The sequence below is a fragment of the Hakea prostrata genome, chromosome 3 (assembly GCF_041222555.1).
Source record: "Hakea prostrata isolate BN-2017 chromosome 3, UWA_Hpros_2, whole genome shotgun sequence".
Lineage (NCBI taxonomy): Eukaryota > Viridiplantae > Streptophyta > Magnoliopsida > Proteales > Proteaceae > Hakea > Hakea prostrata.
The window spans coordinates 68,137,418-68,158,885 of record NC_142602.1 but is presented as its reverse complement, the minus strand read 5'-3'; the positions used below and the strand labels follow the sequence as shown (position 1 = coordinate 68,158,885).

Genomic DNA, 21,468 nt, shown 5'->3' with positions numbered 1-21,468 from the left:
TAACTGGTTTTGTTAAGTGACTGTTTGATCAATGCCCATGAGGGTTGCATCCCTACCTTCATCCAAGTCTGGGTCATGACAAAAGTGGTATCAAAGTATGGTTAAGATTGAGTCTGGTGGCACAGGGACATCCATAATGAATAGAATAGTTCATAGCATATGGCATTGTTGATAGACTAATTAGTTAATTAGGGAAAATTTTGTCTTAATTTGGAGTGATTTCTTTTGTTGATAAGGAATGGCTTACTAACAGAGAAGAGCAGCTATCGACGAACCAATGAGAATGATTGAACAGTTAAGGAAGCTTTGGCCACACACTTTTGGGGGTACCGCAGATCCATCAGTTGCTGAAGACTGGGAGAGAGATGAATAAGGTCTTCAGCTTAATGAGGATCAATGATGAGTCGAAGGTGGAGTGTGCCACTTTTATGTTGCAGGGAGATGCAGGCTACTGGTGGGATACAAGTCATACAACTAGGTGTGTGGACAGAACCAGCCAGTCATTTGGGAGGAGTTTATGAAAATGTTCGATGATAAGTATTTCCCAGCCCCAGTCCGTCAACAGAAGCAGGTAGCATTAGTGCAACTACAGCAGGGGAGTGTTACTGTGACTGAGTATGAGAGGAAGTTTGAACAGCTAGCTCAATTCGCAACACATCTGGTGGAAACTGACGAAAGGAAGGCTACACAATTTGAAGATGACTTGAAACTAAAGATTAAGATGGTAATTGCTCCCCCTTGAATCAAAAAGCTATAGTAGCATATTGAAGCAAGTCTTAATAGCAGATAGAATATGTGAAGTGGCAGCCACACTGAAGCAAATTAACCAAAAAAGAAATTTAAGCCAAACAACTACCAAAGTGGCACTAAGGGAGGACAAGATTCTGGTCCCAGCAAGAGGCTCTCAGGAAATTGATCCAAGAGTGGCAAGGCCCACTTGGGAGAGTGTCTTTGGGGGTCAGTAAAGTGTTACAAGTGTGGAAAAATGAGACGTTATGCTAATAATTGTACAAAACAGAAAAGGGGACTGGTTTGCTTCAAGTGCAGGCAGGAAGGACAGACATATGATCAAAGATTGTCCCGAATGGTCCAAGCAAAAAGATCAGGGTAATCAAGAGAGTCAAAAGCCCAAGATACAAGAAGGAGTTTATGCAATTGTAAAGCATGATGCTGCAGTATCACCTGATGTGGTGACAGGTACACTAATTGATTCCAACCAACCAGCTTGCGTTCTTTTTTACTCTAGAATCTAGATCTACTCATTCTTCTATCTCGCATGCTTTGTCAACAAAGATAAACATTAGAGGTAACTATAAGGAATTTTTTGTTTGTGGCCACCACATCTGGAGATGTTATGGAGTCCTTTATGATATTTGAGTCTTGTCTACTGAAAGTAGACAGTCATAATTTAGCTGCAAACCTGTTTTGTCAGACATGAAAGACTCTAATGTGATTCTAGGCATGGATTGGTTGCCCGCATACATGCCAATAATGATTGTTTGAAGGAGACAGTTTTTAAACCTCAAGGAGAAGTTGAGTTCGATTTTTCTGCTAAAGCTAAATCTCCTCCACCTTTATCAGCCCTCAAAGCAAATCATTACTTAAGAAGGGATGTTGTGGCTTTTTGGCTAATTTAGTCAATGTTGAGGCCAACGGCCAACCCTCAAGGATATTTCAGTCGTTGGGGATTTTCCAGATGTATTCCCAAAAGAGTTGCAAGGGTTACCACCTGATTAAGAGAACGAGTTCACCATTGACTTTGGTCCTGGTACGGCACCAATTTCTGAAGCGACTTACCATATAGCTCCATCTGAGTTAAAGGAACTTAAGGAGCAGCTATAGAATTTGCTTGATAAGGGGTACATCCGGCCTAGTGCATCACCATGGGTGATCCTGTTTTATTTGTAAAAGAGGATTGCCCAATGAGGTTGTGCATCAAACGTCGGAGCTTAATGGGGTTCATATAAAATAAGTACCAATAGTCACTTCCTGATGATTTATTCGACTAGTTGCAAGGGGCAACGGTTTTCTCAAAGGTAGACCTTCATTCAGGCAATCATCAACTTATAATACCAATCACAGGCAACAAATAAGAAATAGAAATGGTAATATGAATATTGAAAGAAATTAAGAGTTATTTACATACCCAAGTAGTAAGGTAATAAAATACAAGTTGAAGTTTTAATGACAACTATCCATAACATCCTGTTGAAAGAAACGATTGTGGTGAATGGCTTATTGATCCATGATCTCAAGCCCTCTATTTATAATTAAGTGGAAAGTAGACTATTACAAGGAATAGAAGTTTACATGAATGCAAACTCTAATTTAACTCCTATACAAACTCTTATTAGACTCCTAATAGAATCCAACACTCCCCCTCAAGTTGAGGCATAGATATTAGTCATGCCCAACTTGCCTACAATAGGAAGGAAATCTCTTTCTTTCAAACCCTTAGTGAAAACATCTGCTACTTGGTCTCCAGATCTTACAAAAGGCATGCAGATAAGCCCTTGTTCTAACTTTCCTTTGACAAAAAACCTGTCAATTTCAATGTGCTTAGTTCGATCATGTTGCACTGGATTATTAGCAATACTAATAGCAGACTTGTTGTCACAATATAACATCATAGGGTTTGGAACTTGGACTCCAATATCTTGCAGCAAGCCTTTCAACCATAGTAGCTCACAAACTCCACGAACCATAGCTCTATATTCAGCTTCGTTACTAGATAAAGCTACCACATTCTGTTTCTTACTTCTCCAAGTAACTAGATTACCTCCAACAAAGGTACAGTAACCTGAAATTGACTTCCTATCTGGAGATCCAGCCCAGTCTACATCAGTGTATGCTTCTACTTTTAGATTATCGGTGGGTGATAGAAGTATTCCTTTTCGAGGAATTCCCTTCAAATACTGTAGTATTCTGGTAACAGCCTTCATATGAGCTAAATATGGATCATGCATGAATTGGCTCACTATCCCTACAGCATAAGCGATGTCTGGCCTAGTGTGGGACAAGTAAATAAGCTTCCCTACCAGCCTTTAGTATCTTCCTTTGTCCACTGGTTCTCCCTCTTTTTCTTTAAGTTTAGCTCCAGCTTCAATAAGGGTATCAACTGGTTTACACCCCAACATTCCCACTTCTGATAATAGATCTAGGACATACTTTCTTTGGGATAGGAATATACCTTTATTTGATCGAGCCACCTCAATCCCTAAGAAATTGTACCTAATTCCTAGATCTTTAATTTCAAACTCTCTGCCAAGAAAGTCTTTCAACTTTTGAATTTCTTCACCATCATTCCCTGTGATGACAATATCGTCTACATAAACAATGAGAAGTGTGATGTTAGTACCGACTTCTGACAAATAGTGTATGATCAGCATTGCTTTGCTTGTACCCAATAGAAGTCATTGCCTTCGTAAGGCGTCCAAACCAAAGATCTAGGAGACTGTTTTAACCCATATATTGACCTCTTCAATCGACAAACTTTCCTCGCAGATATTGTCATCGGAAAAACCATGTGGGATTTCCATATAGACCTCTTCGCTAACTCCCCATGTAAGAAGGCATTCTTTACGTCTAGTTAGTGCAAGTTCCAGTGTTTGTTCACAGTTACGACAACAACGTAACTCGACGGTATTTAGTTTCACAACAAAGGCAAAGGTCTCCCGATAATTAATCCTATAGATCGCGGTAAACCCCTTTGCAACTAGTCTAGCTTTCAACTTGTTGATCGATCCATCCATATTTTGTTTAACCACAAATACCCATTTGCAGCCCACTGGTTTTTTTCCTGGAGGAAGTGTAATTAGCTCCCAAGTGTCATTTTTCTTCATTGCTCGCATTTCCTCTACCATAGCTTCCTTCCATTTCTTATCAAGATAGGCTTCCTGCCAACTTTTAGGAACAGATACGATGATGACGAGAGGATATAAAAGCATGGTAGGAGTCGGACAAAGAGTTATAAGAAACATATTTAGCTATGGGATGTTGAGTACAAGATCCGACCCCTTTTCTAACAAAGAATAGGAAGATTGGAAGAAGATACCTCGGTAGAATCCGATTCCGGGAGCGAGGAGACTAAAGTGGTAACGTATCACCTTTCTCCACCGCTTTAGCCGGTTGTATTTCTTCCTCCGATAAGTCTTCACCTCCTTATTCTGGTCAATCTGGTTTTGAAAGACCCCAACAGTGTGTCTCACAGGAGTGGTCTCCCCTTAGCTAGGTTCTTCACATGGTTCAGAAAACGAAGGGGGTGGATTAAAGTCCTCGGTTATACTGGCCGAAGTCTCCCCCTGGTCAGGAAACTCTTCTGGGACTCTAAAGTTGTGTTGGTCTATGATAGGAAGATCTAGAGTCGGAAAGAACACCTCTCCTCAAGGACTCTCCCCCAGAGAGGTGTATAGTAAGGGCAAAACTCATGAAAAATTACATCCATGGATACAATGGTTTTCCTGAAGGGAGGATGATAACATTTGTACCCTTTCTGAGTAGCAGAATACCCCAAAAATATGCAACGTAGGCCACGGGGAGCCAACTTACTCCGGTGGGCTGTGATTCTGGCATAGCACACGCATCCAAAAACCTTTGGGGGAACAACAAAAGAAGAGGCTCCCCGAAGAATCTCATTAGGACATTTAAAACCAAGTATCCTACTGGGCATCCTATTCAGAAGGTAAGAAGCAGTGAGTATAGCATCACTCCAATACTGGTCAGGTATATTCATAGCAATCATAATGGAACGGGCTATCTCTAAGAGATGCCGATTCTTCCTTTCGGCCATCCCATTTTGGGGAGCCGTATCAACGCAACTGGTCTGATGTATTATGCAGATATCTTTGAAATTCACCATCAATATACTCGGTGCCATTGTCACTGCGAAGGATATTTACAATGGCATTGAACTGAGTTTTAATCATATTATGAAAATCACGAAAACATCGAAAAACCTCATTTTTTTGTTTTAAAAGATAAATCCATGTAGAACGAGAGTGACAATCAATAAAAGTAACAAAGTACCTATGGCCAGTAATAGATACACATCGGCAGGGACCCCACACATCAGTATGAATTAGCATAAAAGGAATAGGTGTTCTATTATGAAGAGAAGGTAAATAAGTAGAACGAGTCCGCTTTGCAAAAAATGCAGCTTCACAAAAAAAATTATCCTCATTATAAGAAGAAACCAAATCAGGAAATATTTTCTTAAGAGTTCCTAGAGGGGGGTGACCTAGCCTAGGGTGCCACTGATGAAGGTCTGATTTTACCGAATGGACCGGATTAGAAGATGCAGTCAAATCAGACGCAGATTCTCCAATCGGCTCAAGCAAATAAAGTCCATTGTCTAGTTTACCACGTCCAATCTCCTTCCCCGTGACCAGATCCTGGAGGACACAGTAAGATGGAAAAAAAATCACTTTACAATTCAAGTCATGTGTAAGACTACTGATAGAGAGCAAGTTACTAGAGAAAGAGGGAACATGTAAAACTTTTGACAAAGAAAGTGATGGAGAATGCTGAATGGTTCCTTTTCCAGCAATACAAGAATATGAGCCATCAGCGATTCGAACTTTATCCTTTCCAGAAGTTGGAGAATATTGTAAGAAAGAAGAGGATAAAACTGTCATATGAGCTGTGGCTCCTGTATCAATGATCCAAGGAGTAGAAACTGAAGAAGCTTGAAAGCTTGTACAAGTTTTACCTGATATAGCAAGGTAGGAGTTGGTATGGATAGTAAAGGAAGCAGTGGTCGAGGTTGTACCGTCACTAGTTGTCATGTTGACAAAATTATCTGCAGTTCTTCAATCTTCAACCTTTCGAAGTAACATTTTTTTTCTTTTCTTTTCTGATTTTGAGATGATATGAAAAATCACAAACAGGTCCCTGAAAGTTTGTAAATTTACAAACCTAACCCTCAAACATAGTATTTACGTTTTCTGTTTTTCTTTTTATTTTGATTGGGCTGATCGAAACAGAAAACATAAATATAGCAGTAGTCTTCACTCTTTAGGAGTCTCTTTCAGCGGAAGTTGCAGAAGCTCCGGCAGTAGAAGCAGCAATAGCAGGAGCAACGGCAGCGGCAGCGGAAGTTGCAGAATAAGCAGCAAGAAGCGTGGTTCTTCTTCTCTTCTTCTTTCCTTTTTTTTTTTTTCTCTGATCTTCGAGGTGGAACTGAAACGATAGTGCAGCGTGCGATGGGTTTGAAAAGGGAAAAAAATTCTGCCAAACGATGGTTGCAGAATTATGGTTTGAAGAATTGATTTCTGCGATGGTTGCAGATTAGGTTGTAGAAGAACAAGAAAAAACTACGAAGGGTTTTTGTGAAAGGAGATAATCTGCTATGGGTTTATGGGTTTGAAGAAAGAAAAAAATAGAAGAAGATCCTAATCGAACTTAGGCTCTGATGCCATGTTGAAAGAAACGATTGTGGTGAATGGCTTATTGATCCATGATCTCAAGCCCTCTATTTATAATTAAGTGGAAAGTAGACTATTACAAGGAATAGAAGTTTACATGAATGCAAACTCTAATTTAACTCCTATACAAACTCTTATTAGACTCCTAATAGAATCCAACACATCCACCATCCAATTTCCAAATACATAATCATCTAAGAAACATTAACATCTCTCCATCAACTATACGTATACCTGCTCTATGAATCCAATGTGTACCATACGAGCAAGTATAACAGGCACACAAGGCATCATGCCCTGAGTTCACCGGCTCGGTGGTCTCTATCGTACGTGTTAATATTTGCACAAGTTTGGATACAGCAGCAGACTAGATTGGATCGCTGCAGTCTGGAGTTTCTTTTTTGCATACTTTCTATTTTGAGTACTTTCTATTTCTGTTTGTTTCTATTTTGGACAGATTTTTCTGTCATGGTTGTTTCCTTTTCTGAGTGTGCACAATTACATGTTCCACAAGTTTGTAATTAAGCATTTGAGATACATAAATAAAGAGCCTGCAATTCTGGAAAGTTAATCTAGAATTACAGAGTGCAGTTCTTCCCTGCTGGTTCTACTTCTTCTTCTTCTTCTTCTCCTTGCTTTCTTCTTCAGTTTAGCATCTGGTTTGATTCCTGAAGTCCGATTTCTAACATGGTATTTAAGGACTTATTCTATATCCACTCAAAAAAGGAAAGAACTATGATAGAAAATTCTGTCCAAAACAGAAACAAACAGAAATAGGAAGTAGTCAAAATAGAAACAAAGGAAAAATAGAAAGTATGCAAAAAGGAAACTCCAGACTGCAGCAATCCAATTTGGTCTGCAGCTGTATACAAACTTGCGCAAATTAGCGGTATGGAAATGCCTCCTACTCAATAGGCACCTCATGACCTACTCCATTATATAAAAAGAAGCGTATCCACAGGGTGAGTTCCACCTAACTCGTGAGGGGAAAGACAACATCCAGATGCATGAGCAAGTTACAACGTATACGCCGTCACAATGATACATGTAATAAGATGCTAGTCTTCTATCTATAGTGAACACGCGTTGATGGAACCACCCCCTCTTGGGTGGGTCTCCAATCATTATCTCACATCTCATCGACCGAGAATAAAAGGGCTTTGGTCACCACTCCTCATCAAAACCGGGTTAAGGGGTTTTCAGTCCACTCCCTTTCCATTACCATTGAAAGAAAATGCACGACCAGGGCTGGCATGCATTAAGGATCTTACCTGACCATCATAAGTCATCTACCCATTGTGCTGCTCAAGGCTAGAGGCCACTATTCCTCATATATCCGGCCTTTGCTTTGGGTTAGCACCCCCAACAACCCAATTGACATACCCTGGGGGCCCCTCACAGATTCTGCCTCTTGCCTATGGCAACAACTTCCTTGTGTGCATTGTCCACACATGGAATCTCCAAGTCAACACAATCTTGCCTTTTGCAACAGCTTCCTTGTGTCCAGCGTCCCTACATGGACCAACTCAATGCAATCTTTCAGCATGTTTTGGCCCAAGTGAGCCCCGGAACATTTCATATGGTGAAAATTGGTCTTCACCACAACATATGGTAACTCTGCCCATATTATTGTACTCCAGAATGAATTCCTTTGTTAGGGACTTAATGGTCCAATTAGTTACTTAAAAATATAATCCTAGTTAGGTTCTAAAGTCAGCCCTAACTAGTATATAATTTTGGTATAGATTAGTTTCTAATTAAAGCTACTTCTAAGAGTGCAATTAGGACTTCTAATTTAAAACTGTTTCTAATTCAATTAATTCCCAATTTGGCTAAGAATTTAGTATATTAAATTCAGCTATTTCAATCAAATTCCATTGTTGCTCTTCAAAAATAATAGTCCAGCCATGGTAAAGTATCTCCAGGTGCTTGAGTAAAGGGTCTCTAGAGAAGTCAAATTGAGGTGCTTCTATACCTGTGGATTCAGCCTGCATCCAGAGTCCACCCTCCCCACAGCATTGAACAAGGCTTCTTCACCAAGGTGGGCAGGCAGCAATCTACATTCCCCTCTTCTTGTTCCACTTTGCTTCTTTATGGATCCTATCCCATAAAAATCCTTCTCCATATTTACAAACCTCACATTCATATCAAGCCACTCCCCAATCAAAATTTCCCTGAACTACCAGCCCATTACACTAACATCCCCACGAGCACTCAAGTCCAGTTAGAGCCCTTTTGACCAATTCAAAACCTTGATTCCGTGGTGTCCTAATCCAAAGAACCCTAACCCAAGTCCAGAATTTGAAAGTACATAATTCAGCAATCATCCATCAGAGATTTCCTAAACTTGGAGACCCTAATGGAGGTAACCAGCATTGAATGTGATCCCTGTTTTAAACCAAAACAATAGACCCCAACAGTTTATAGCCTCTCCTGTAATTGTAACTGGCCCTGATAACTTACTGATTTGAGGTCTTGGATCGTTGGCCTTGGTGCAGACCTACAACGCTACAAGAGTCTCTATTATGTTATGACCTGAGTTCTTGTACCCGACTTCGAAGATGGAGCCACACCGACAGATTTTGATGGGCAACCTAAATAACCCCTTTTTTTTAGATATGCGATGATCCGTTTTTGTTATCAACCCAAGCCCGGAGCCCATCACTGATCTTGATCTATGGAGGAGGTGCAGGGACGTAGCCTTCACGGTATGGTATGGCCCCACCCGATAGAATGACCTACCTAATTGAAGTCTATATATGTAACCTATGTTCGCCTATGAGATTATTGAGAGATTTGGGGATTCGATTTAGGGTTTCGGTGAGAGTTTTTGTAATGTCGTTCTTGGTTGTTGGTTGTGAGATCTCCATAGTTCTTCTTCCAAATGGTGAAAAGCTCTGCCTCTTCACCCGTGGACATGGCACACCACATTGGTAAGTGAACGACGTAAAATCTCTGTATTTTTGTTTTATTTCTATTTCAATTCCTTATTTCTTGGTGCTCGTTTTAACAAAATGGTACTAGAGCTCCTGGTTGTTTTCGATCTATACATCTATGGCTTCTACATCAACAAATACGATATTAAAAAAATCGACAAAAACATTAGCTTTAGTTTATGGCAAATTTGGATGTTGGTAGTTTTTACTCAGCAAGGAGTGAAGAAAGCCATATTTGAAAAGACAAAGAAACCAGTGGCTATGCCTAAAGACAATTGGAATGATATGGATGAAAGAGCCCTGACTGTGATTCAGTTATGCTTATTGAATGAAGTTTTGCGAGAAGTTCTCTCAGAGAAGACAGCGGAAAAACTGTGGTTGGCTCTGGAAAGTTTGTACCTCAGAAAATCCCTCACTAACATGTTAAGGTTAAAGCAACAATTATATACTTGTGTATGGGTGAAGGTTCTTCTCCCAAATCTCACATTGTTACTTTTTACTCTATCGTTACTGATCTGCAAAAGATAAGTGTTAAAATTGAGGATGAAAATTTAGCCCTGCAATTGTTATCCTTCACTGCCTCTGTCATACAAGCATTTTAAAGACACCATGATCTATGGTAAAGAGACCATCCCAGTTATGGATGTAAAAACGAAACTTCTGAGTAAACAAAAAATTGATGATGAATTGACAACAACTAAATTTAAGGGTGTTGGTTTGACAGTTAAGGGTAGAACTACTAAGAGGAATTTAGACAGTGAAAAGAGGAAGTCTAGGTCAAAGTCAAAGAATAACAACTTGACATGTAATTACTACAAAAAAAAAGGGGGCATATCAAATCTGAGTGCTACAAGCTTCAAAACAAGTAAAAAGCAAGTGGTGGTGCTAACCAACAAAAGAAGGAAAAAAGAAGGGGGGAAAAAACTCTGCAGAGGCTAGTGTTGTTGAAGATGGGAGTGATTATGAAATGCTATTGGTGTCTGAATGACAAAATTAGATCACAAGATGAATGGACCCTTGGATATGGGTGTTCCCACCATAAGTGGTTCTCTACTTATGAACCTTTTCGAAGTGGAGTTGTGTTAAAGGGGAATAATTCTCCTTGCAATACAGTTGGGAAGGGAAATATCAGAATCAGGACGTATGATGGCATTATCAAAACTCTAACTGATGTTTGGCATACTCCTGAGTTGAAGAGAAATCTCATCATTTTAGGGACCTTCAACACAAACGGGTGCAAATACACACAACTGAAGGTGGAGTCATGAAGGTCAATAAGGGTGCTCTCTTATTAATGAAAGGAAAGAAGGTTGGCAATTTGTAAATCTTACAGGGTACTACAGTCACTAGATCTGTTGCAGCAGCTCATCAATTTCAAATTCAGATACTCCAAAATTATGAGACTAGGCCATATGAGTGAAAAAGGAATGGCTGTTTTGAGCAAAAGAGGTCTATTGTGTGGTCAGAGTACATGAAAGATGAAATTCTACAAGCATTATGTGTTTGGGAAACAAAAGAGAGTCGGCTTCAATATTGCTATTCACAGGACTAAAGGAACTCTAAACTATATCCATTCAGATCTGTGGGGCCCATCCAAGGTTCCTTCAAAGGGAACTGTGTCAAGTATTTACTTTTATTGATGATTATTCTAAGAAGGTCTGGGTCTAAATGTTAAAGTAAAAAAATGAATCAAGTAATAAAAAATTTTGATTGAGAAGTAGACCAGGAAGCAAATTAAAAGATTGAAAACAGACAATAACCAAAAATTTTGTGAAGAGACTTCAATGAGTACTACAAGAATAAGGGAATTGCAAGACACCAACAATTGTGAAGACACCTCAGCAGAATATAGAGTTGTAAAGCGTATGAACAAAATCTCATTAGAAAAGGCAAGGTGCATGCTATCAAATGCAGGGCTTGGGAAGGAATTTTCAGCAAAAACAATAAACACAGTAGCATGGTTGGTGAATAGGTCTTCCTACACAACTATTGAGGTATAGTCAGGTAAATCTGCTAATTACAGTAATTTAAAACTTTTTTGATGTCCTACTTATGCACGTGTGAATGATGGGAAGTTGGAACCTAGGGCTAAAAAGTGTATATTTCTTATATATGGATCTGGAGTTAAGGGATTCAGGTTATGGTGTCTTGGTCAAAATAATCATAAGTTCATTATTAGCAAAGATGTAAGTTTTGATGAGTTTACTATGTTGAACCCTATAAAAGAAAACCATATTCATAGAGATGAAAGTCAGAAAAATTATGGGGAGAAGGTGAAGTGGATAATCCATCTTCAAAGAAAGCAGAATTATCTTTAGTTCAGCTGCACACTCTTACTAAAGAAGAAGGTGCTCCATATCAGGAAGACATTGCCAAAAACAGGCCAAAGAGGAACATTAGGCCATCTAAAAAATATGGGTATGCTAAAATTGTTGCTTATGCATTGTCTGTTACATATACAATTGATAACAGCGAACCTGCAACATATTTAGAAGCTATTTCATTATTTCTTCAATTGATTCTTCAAAGTGGTTGTTTGCTATGAATAAGGAGAATAAGTTTCTTCATGAAAATTAGACATGGGAGCTTGTCAAGTCGCCAAGAGAGAAGAAAATTGTTGGTTGCAAATGGGTCTACAAGAAGAAAGAATCCACCACAAATGATGAAGATGCTAGATACAAGCACTATTGGTTGCAAAAGGCTACAATCAAGCACAAGGTGTTAACTTTAATGATGTATTTTCACCTATTGTTAAGCATAGTTCCATTCGTGTTTTGCTTGCTTTAGTTGCTATGAATAATTTGGAGTTAAAGCAACTTAATGTGAAAACTGCATTTTTGCATGGTGAACTAAAAATACAAATTTATATACATTAGCCTGAAGGTTCTATTGTAGAAGGAAATGAGGACCAGATTTGCTTATTAAAAAGGTCCCTATATGGTTTGAAGCAGTCTCTTATATTGTATAAGAGGTTCCATTCTGTCATGCCTACTTTGGGTTACAGTAGGTGCAAGTATAATTGTTGTGTATACTTTAGAAGACTTTTTGATGGTCCATTCATATATTTGTTATTATATGTTGATTGCCACTAGAGATATGGATGAGATTAACTGGTTAAAGCAACAGCTAAGCACTGAATTTGAGATAAAAGACTTAAGGGTAGTAAAAAAGATACTTGGTATAGAAATCAAGAGGGATAAAGAGGCAAGGAAGCTATAGCTATCTCAACAAAAATACATGGAGAAGGTGTTGGTGCATCTTTGCATGAAAGATGCAAAACCTGTTAACACTCCAATTGCATCTCACTTTAAACTTTCAACAACTTTATCACCTTAGACAGATGAAGAGGTGAGTTATATGTCTCATGCCATACTCTAGTGCAGTTGGCTCCATTATCATTATGTATGCTATGGTATGCACTCGACTTGATATTTTATAGGTAGTCAATGTGGTGAGCAAATATTTATCATATCCAAGTAAAACTCATTGGGAAGCAATGAAATGCATACTTAGGTATTTGAAGGGGGCCTCTGGATGTGTGTTTGGAGTTTGGGAGGAGTGTTAACAAATTAATAGGTTGTATTAATTCAGATTATGCCGGTGATCTTGACAAAAGAAGGTCACTCACAAGATATATGTTTACCTTCGAAGGTTGTGCGATCAGTTGGAAGGCTACTTTGACAGGTTCATTTCATTAATATTATTTTGAATAATTATTGGCTATATTTTCAAGCATGGCTCACTGATTTATATTTATTTTATTAACATTTTACAAAAAAATTGCATATTAGACAAACCCTCTCTAAATTTCTACAATTATGCTAATTCTATATTTTCCTATCCTATTTTAATGTGGACGAATAATTTTGTGGTCTTTATTAGGTTAATTATGGAAGAAACAATGGAGGAATATTACCAAACAAGTTGCAGGGGCATTCTTGGCACATCTATAGAAGATTCAGTTATGGAGGTTTCATATGGAGACAACGACTCCACAAACATGTGGTTCTCTTCTACTTTGTTATTTGGAAATTGAAATTTGATAAGAAAATTTTTAAAAATAAAAAAAGAAGGAAAAACTCCAGCACTAGGGGATGCCAGCTAGCCTTCCCCATGTTTTAAGTTAGGTTTTATTTAGGAAATTTTAAAAGGAAATTAATTTGTAATTTGATTAGTTCTAGGATTCCTTTCCTATTTAATATGGGAAACACTAAAAGGCTATAGAAGAGGGGACCATTTTGAATGAATTGAGGAGGAGGAGCTTTCAAGAGACAATTTTGGCTAGAGGAATAGAGGACGAATTGGAGAGGAAGCTGCTGCCTTGGGCAAACTTTGGAGAGTTGCTGCTGCTGGAGTTGCTTCTTCTTCTTCTTCTTCTTCTTCTTCTATGTTCTAATTTTCTATTACTAGAGTGTAGATGGATCCTTATATAAATTAAATTATTGATTTTTTCCCCTTCATGCAATTTAATTATCTCCTTTGCTTTCTTCACTTTTTTTCTTAATGTTTAAATGCTTGATCAACATTTATGAATTTTATGGTATGTTTTCATACATGTAATAGTGGAGAATGTATGCTAAACCTGGGTGAAGAATGATAAATTACATTTAATGCATAATAAGTTAGGCAGTTTATTCGACATTCTTTGTGGGTTTCTTATGTTTCATGCAACATATTAGATTGATTGACAAGGGAATAAAGTAAATTGATTGTCTAAGGCTGGGGGGTTGAATCAATAACTTATGACGTTTGGTGAAATTGAAGCTCTAATGTTTTTCTGTTAATTGATTTGTTTCATGCTTTTGTTAGTATAGTCAGTAGCTTAATCTTAATTCATTCATAGCAATTCGATCGACTAGATAATTATAAGTATTTTGGAACTTAGAAGTGATTGGCTCAATCCGATCGTCGTGGGAGTGATATTCCTTCTTTCACCATATTACTTGGGCAACCTTGTGCACTTGCCCATACGAACACAACATACTGTTGGATTCTATTAGGAGTTAAATTAGAGTTTGTATAGGAGTTAAATTAGAGTTTGTATTCATGTAAAATTCTATTCCTTGTAATAGTCTACTTTCCACTTAATTATAAATAGAGGGCTTGAGATCATTGATCAACAAGCCATTCTACTACAATCGTTTCTTTCAACATGGCATCAGAGCCTAAGTTCGATTAGGATCTTTTTCTATTTTTTTTCTTTCTTCAAACCCATAAACCCACAGCAGATTATCTTTTTTTCTCCAAAACCCTTCGCAGTTTTTTCTTGTTCTTCTACAACCTAATTCTGCAACCATCGCAGAAATCAATTCTTCAAACCATAATTCTGCAACCATCGTTTGGCAGAATTTGTATTTCCCTTTTCAAACCCATCGCACCGCTGCACTATCGTTTCAGTTCCACCTCGAAGACCAGAGAAGAAAAGAAAAAAAGGGAAGAAGAAGAGAAAAAGAACCACGCTTCCTGGTGCTTCTCGCGACAAGAATTCCTGCTGCTGCTGCTTCTTGCGATAAGAATCGCAGATTAGAATCGGTTACCGCTGCTTCTTCTGCAACTTCCGCTACCACTGCTCCTGCTATTGCTGCTTCTACTGCCGGAGCTTCTGCAACTTCCGCTGAAAGAGACTCCTGAAGAGTGAAGACTACTGCTTTTGTATTTATGTTTTCTGTTTCGATCAGCCCAACCAAAATAAAAAGAAAAACAGAAAACGTAAACACGATGTTTGAGGGTTAGGTTTGTAAATTTACAAACTTTCAGGGACCTGTTTGTGATTTTCCATATCATCAAAATCAGAAGTAAGAAACAGAATGTGGTAGCTTTATCTAGTACCGAAGCTGAATATAGAGCTATGGTTCGTGGAGTTTGTGAGCTACTATGGTTGAAAGGCTTGCTGCAAGACATTGGAGTCCAAGTTCCAAACCCTATGATGTTATATTGTGACAACAAGGCTGCTATTAGTATTGCTAATAATCCGGTGCAACATGATTGAACTAAGCACATTGAAATTGACAGGTTTTTTGTCAAAGGAAAGTTGGAACAAGGGTTTATCTGCATGCCTTTTGTAAGATCTGGAGACCAAGTAGCAGATGTTTTCACTAAGGGTTTGAAAGAAAGAGATTTCCTCCCTATTGTAGGCAAGTTGGCATGACTAATATCTATGCCTCAACTTGAGGGGGAGTGTTGGATTCTATTAGGAGTTAAATTAGAGTTTGTATAGGAGTTAAATTAGAGTTTGTATTTATGTAAAATTCAATTCCTTGTAATAGTCTACTTTCCACTTAATTATAAATAGAGGGCTTGAGATCATTGATCAACAAGCCATTCTACTACAATCGTTTCTTTCAACACATACTTTACAGGCTACAGTTAGCATTATCTACTAAGCAAAATATATGATGGTGACTAAAGCAATTAAAGAAGCTATTTGGTTTAAAGGGTTGATTGGAGAACTCAGATGGTTTAGGAGATGTTGTTGTCCATTGTGATAGCCAGGGTGTTATTCACTTGACTAGAGATCAGATGTATCAAGAGAGGATGAAGCACTTTGATGTTCGATATCATTATGTCAAAGAGATAGGTGTTGAAGATTGGAACTAAAAACAATCCAACTAATTTGTTGACAAAGCCTTTATGTACTACCAAGTTCATGCATTGTTTGGACATGATTGTAGTTTGTTGCATTAGAACTTAGCCCATGAAGGGGGCTATTGGAGAAGATGAAGATTATTTAACTTTACATGTGAGTTCAGGCCAAGGTGGAGATTTGTTATGTTGCGACCCAAATTCTTATACCCGACTTCGAAGATGGACCCGCACTGATATAGTTTGAGGGGTGACCCAAATGACTAGTTTTGGAGATCTACAATGATACCCAAGCCCGGAGCCCATTACTGATCTAGATCCATGGAGGGGTGTTTCAATATGGTACGCCCCGACCCAATGGATCAACCCACTTACCTGATTGGAATCTATATATGTGCCTTATGTTCGTCTACGAGATTATTGAGAGATTTAGAGATTTAGGGTCTGGGTGAGTTCTTGTAACACCGTGTTTGGGGACTGATTGTGAGATCTCAAATATTTTTTCTTCCACATAGTGAAAAGTTCTTTCTCTTCCCCCGTGGATGTAGCACACCATGTTGATGTGTGAACCATGTTAAATTTCTATGTGTTTTTATTTTGTTTTGATTTCAGTTTGCTATTTCTTGGTTTTCGTTTTAACAATCTCATAAGAGAACAAAACTTTGGTAATTCTTGAAATTTTTGTGCTTCTTGAAAGAAGCCCATCTTTGTCATAGGCTAACCCAGTAACGAAAAACTACTACGAAGTCCAACATTTGCTCAACTACAGCCTAACTTCAGCTAAACATCCCTTTTTTATTGATAAACTCCCCCCAACTGACTACTTACTACCCATAAATAAAATGTGTTTAATGATAACAAATCATAAAAGTCCACCTTGGACCAAGTCTACCATTTAGGCTAGGATTGGACCTTTGTAGGCCAACTCATTTCTTAGGTTGGGCCTTAAACTTGTGTTTGATTGTGGGCATGAACTTGGGCTGGGTATTCATTCAAGAATACTTCTTAGTAAAGTGTTGATCAGGCCTGTTGGATGGTGGACGATGACTTGGATGAGCTGGATGCTTTGCATCAAACTGTCAGTCCATTGAGCCTACATCATAAACATAACACACACGGCTGAATGCATCTGCCTCTCTAGTAAGATTCAATTGCCTTTGAATTCTATGATTCCCTTCAGCCTTCAATAGGAAATGTGCCTACATCATAAACATTACACACACGGCTGAATGCATCTGCCTCTCTAGTAAGATTCAATTGCCTTTGAATTCTATGATTCCCTTCAGCCTTCAATAGGAAATGTGGAATGCTCACTACCTGGAATTCTCCCACCTATCATTATGAGTATTGCGCTTCCCAAGAAGAGACTACATGTTGTTCACCATTTTCTGTTACACATGGGCGAGACAAAGAAAAGCCCACTCTATATAATTGACCAGCGAGAACTGCACTTACACTAGTAGAGGCGATTAAACATACTGTCCACACTCTTGTCTGTGAAGCAAAGCAAGGTATTTCAAAACCAGGGAATGCCTTCGAGAGCAGAATACCGGAGTCCATTGATTCATCCCAAGTCATCAAACCTTGTTTTCATTCTTTCACCAACTTGAATTTTCCTTCTCAAGGTGTTCTAAATATCTAAATACAATGATATTGCTGGTCAACACCTAACTTGTTCATGCCTGCCAACAAGGCTTATTCAAAAGAGCAATTTCCTGCCGTATTTAAAAGGAATGTGCAGAGAGTTTAGTTGTATCTTTCTTTGGGTCTTGGGATTGAGTGTTTGACCAAGGTCTTCTTTCTTTCACCTTGTCTTTTACAGATCTACACACTACACTGTCTCTTTAACTGTTAAGTGACAGAACATTCCACTGTGGGTAATGCTGAATAATAAAGCCTGGTAGTTTAGTAATGTGTAGCTTCTATATTCAATATCACTAGGCAACAAGCCATTTAAGCTTGATATATTTGTGAAGGCTGTAAAGCCCACCCTACAAGATTATATAAATATTGATTAATGAACTATGCTTTGAGTATTTTATTCTCTTGTCCTGTTTGGAGACAAAAAGGACAAGCACCTTGGTGTGAGACCTAAACACCTAGGGTCTAGGGAATCTTGATGTCAACAGCTAAATCCTAGGCTGAAGGAGCCTTGCTGAGAGGATTATATCCATCTTCTCTTCATCACTATTTGCTATTGTTGTTCCTGAATTGCTGCTGCTGCTGAGACCATCTAGCTGAAATGCCAATATAGAGTTGCTGCTACTCCTCCAACCAAACCAGGTAGTTTACTTAATTTAATCAGTTAAAACATCCATTTTCCATCCCCTCCATCACTTGAAGTCCCTCGTATATCACTAGGTTTCTAATTTCAGTTCACCTCCAAAACTAAGTTTCTTAATTTATTAATACTTATGTGTAAATACACGTTAGTTGGGGGTGTTTCTTTTATAACACAAACATTATATCATTGAAGATAAGCAGTAACACTACTAGTTGCAATGGACTCAATTTTTTCCTTCCAATGAGATAACCTTTCTCATGTATCAGTATCTTCACTCTTCTATCTCCTCCCTTTGACATACAGGGTGTACCATTCATTGGAATGGATCAAGCCACAACAAATGGTGGTGATCGTGTTCCTTCATTAACATGATACGAATGCAACATATAAAAATATGCAGTGTGTAAGGATTGCCATGTATAAATGCTATTAAAAACTTTCATCACAAGAATGAAGACATATTGTATGAATAACATAGAAACTACGAATATAGTTGACGGTCAAGCATGCTCATTAAAAGGATATAATCGATGGATAGCTTACTGCAGCATAGTTTCCTATGGTCTTTACACCTCCAGTTCCACCTGGAGTTGCACGATGGGATTCATTCTCAACAACCAAATGAATTGGTGCTAGACCCTCCTACAATCAATCAATTAAATAAATGTGCAGAGATCAGTAATATGATGGAAATATCTGTGGAATGACAATATGCATTAAGAAAAGTTCAGGGCACAAAACAGAAATAAGAGGGTGAGGAAGCAGATAAGAATTTTAGGGAAAAGGCACTCTGCTACCAGGGCAGGGAATGCAAGCATCTCAATGTCTATTTTCTCACATGAAATGACTCATTAGACTCCTATGTAAAACACCATTTTGTCAAACCTCATTGGTGCGATTTCCTACACCGCTTGCTCAGAGTACCCTCTTACCTTTAAGCTATTATTGACCAATCTTCCAAAAGACAAATTAGACAGTACCAGCAATCACATATCTTCCATGATCATATGGCTTTACAAAAGTACAAATTTGGGTGAGAAAACTATGAGAATACGGCAATGTTTGATAATGTGACATGGAAGCCAAGATGCAAACAATTGCAAACACTAGTTAAAGACAATGTTTATTACCCTTCCAGCAGGCATTAAGTTCACTTATCCTTTCAAGATAGTGGTGTGGACTGATCAGAGATGGGTCTGTTTGGCAGCAACAAATCCAGTCCCGTTTGACTACTACTAGTAGACCTGATTTACCTAGATTTTGTCGAATCAGTAACAGAACAAGGTTTGACTAGAACTCCAGCAAATTAAATTTCTGACTAATGTCACAATGTGCCAATGTCCCAATTCCTATTTGGCTGGCTCTCAAAGTGTACATGGTTTCATATTCACCACCTCCACACTGGATAATAATGGGGTTGATGGGATGATGACCAGGATGGGGTTGTAGGAAGGAACTAGGAATGAACCAGAGTAAAAATGTGAAAAGGAATAAGATGTTCAAAGAGCATAAAACAAGTTATAGTTTGAATTTTCTAAAAGGAGAATCATATTCAGCACAAGGAAAGCAAGAACTTGCTGCCGCTAAAGAGTGTGAAAGCAATTATTCCATACAGGTAGATATACAGAAAAACAGGAAGGCATAGAAAGAAGTTAAAACGAGTGCCAAAACTAAAAGAAAGACATATATTCACACATAAGATCAAGTTCAATGCCTGCATGTAACAGAACACAAGCTAACTAGCAAACCTTGAAATAGTTCCCAACAGGAGAAACATAAATCAGAAAAGTGTATTCAGGGGCAGCTGCCACACCAAGAACAGCTCCACTCCCCATAAGTAGTGGTCTTATATACAAGGAGCCTTTACCTGGAGGAGGAACCTGCAGTGAGGCACTGAGGTTTGTAAGCTTAAAAACATAGCATTACTGCCAACCATATGTTGAACTACAAAGCAATTACCCAACGCTTATTTGCCAACACTGTGAGCTTAATGGCTTCTACAAATTGTTCAACAGTTGGGGACGTCATACACATCCTCTCTGCACCCATCCTCATCCTTAAAGCATTCTCCATGGGACGAAAAAGTACAATAGAACCATCTTGTTTCCTGTATGCTTTCAAACCTTCAAGTAATCCCTAAAACACCCCCCCCACAGAAAAATATCGTCAAAATAGCAATGAAGCAATAAAGTACTACTTCTAAAGAAACTAAGTTTTGCCTTCACGTATGACAGTAATGTGATCAACATTTTTGTATAATACAAGTGACAATCAATTTACAAGGATTTCAATAAAAACACGCCAATGTGGGTATGCTTGCAGTAAACATTATACAGATAAGATGCATTTCTGCAGGATCTAAGTTGCACTTGCTGAAAGTTTTATCATTCATGAGGACAAAAAGAAATGACACGAAAAACCTGGCCACTTATTAACTGAATCTCCATCAACAAAACCAATCTCGTCTAACGACAAGCACATGAAACAAAGAGAAACTAAAATTATATGCATAGAGCTATTCCTAGTTTCCAGCTGGAATTCCCTCAAAAAATCAACTCTTGGATCTTGAAACTCAAAACTTTGAAAACTCCTTCATCACTAAAAATAAGAATTTTACAAATAAAAACAAGCAAAAGAAATACACCCAGAAATGACTAAATAAATCCAACCCAGAAAAAAATAGACTGGCCCGATTTTCAGTTTCTAACAATTTCCATGCCATAACATGAAAGAAACTGCTTTGACCCCTTTAACCATTTAAACGACTATTTAAAAATCATACTGGGGCCAATTCTTTTTCTTCTTTAAACAAAATAAATGAGTCGAGAACTTAATACATTACAGTCAGCCTTCCTTACGTTACAAGTGGGTTTTTTCAAGGAGGCCAACCCTCAAATGACAAGTGATGCAGTAACACGTGGGATCATACAGAAGATTTGGATTATCTTAGTATTCCATTGCAATCTTAATTATAATTATACTTCAGGAGAGTAGAGTATGCATTGGATACTTGGTAATCATTTAGTTACCCAATTTGCTAAAATTTGTATTTCTTGTTAGTTGCTAACTTTATGTTTTTGGAGTTTTTCTATCACAACCCAAACCCAGATGAAGGTCAGAGTTAAATCCTGACTGGCACCAATCAGACCATCGCTAAAACCATGAAAAACACTCAAAACAACTAATCAAATTCAAGTCTCAAACTTAAAATTTCAAATAATAATCTCAAACCTCGTAAGACTCC

At 38.2% G+C, this 21,468-nt stretch overlaps 1 protein-coding gene across 2 annotated transcripts in view; it reads right to left on the bottom strand.

Moving 5' to 3' along the window:
- The window catches only part of LOC149022865 (branched-chain amino acid aminotransferase 2, chloroplastic-like), a 48,625-nt gene that overhangs the window by 17,858 nt on the left and 9,299 nt on the right, over positions 1–21,468 (bottom strand). For both annotated transcript variants that reach the window (XM_089150755.1, XM_089150756.1), the window contains exons 4-6: positions 20,184–20,360; positions 19,973–20,104; positions 18,768–18,866 (exon numbers count right to left, since the gene is read on the bottom strand). In XM_089150755.1, coding sequence (XP_089006881.1) covers positions 18,768–18,866; positions 19,973–20,104; positions 20,184–20,360 — 408 coding nt within the window. The remainder of the gene's footprint in view (positions 1–18,767; positions 18,867–19,972; positions 20,105–20,183; positions 20,361–21,468) is intronic.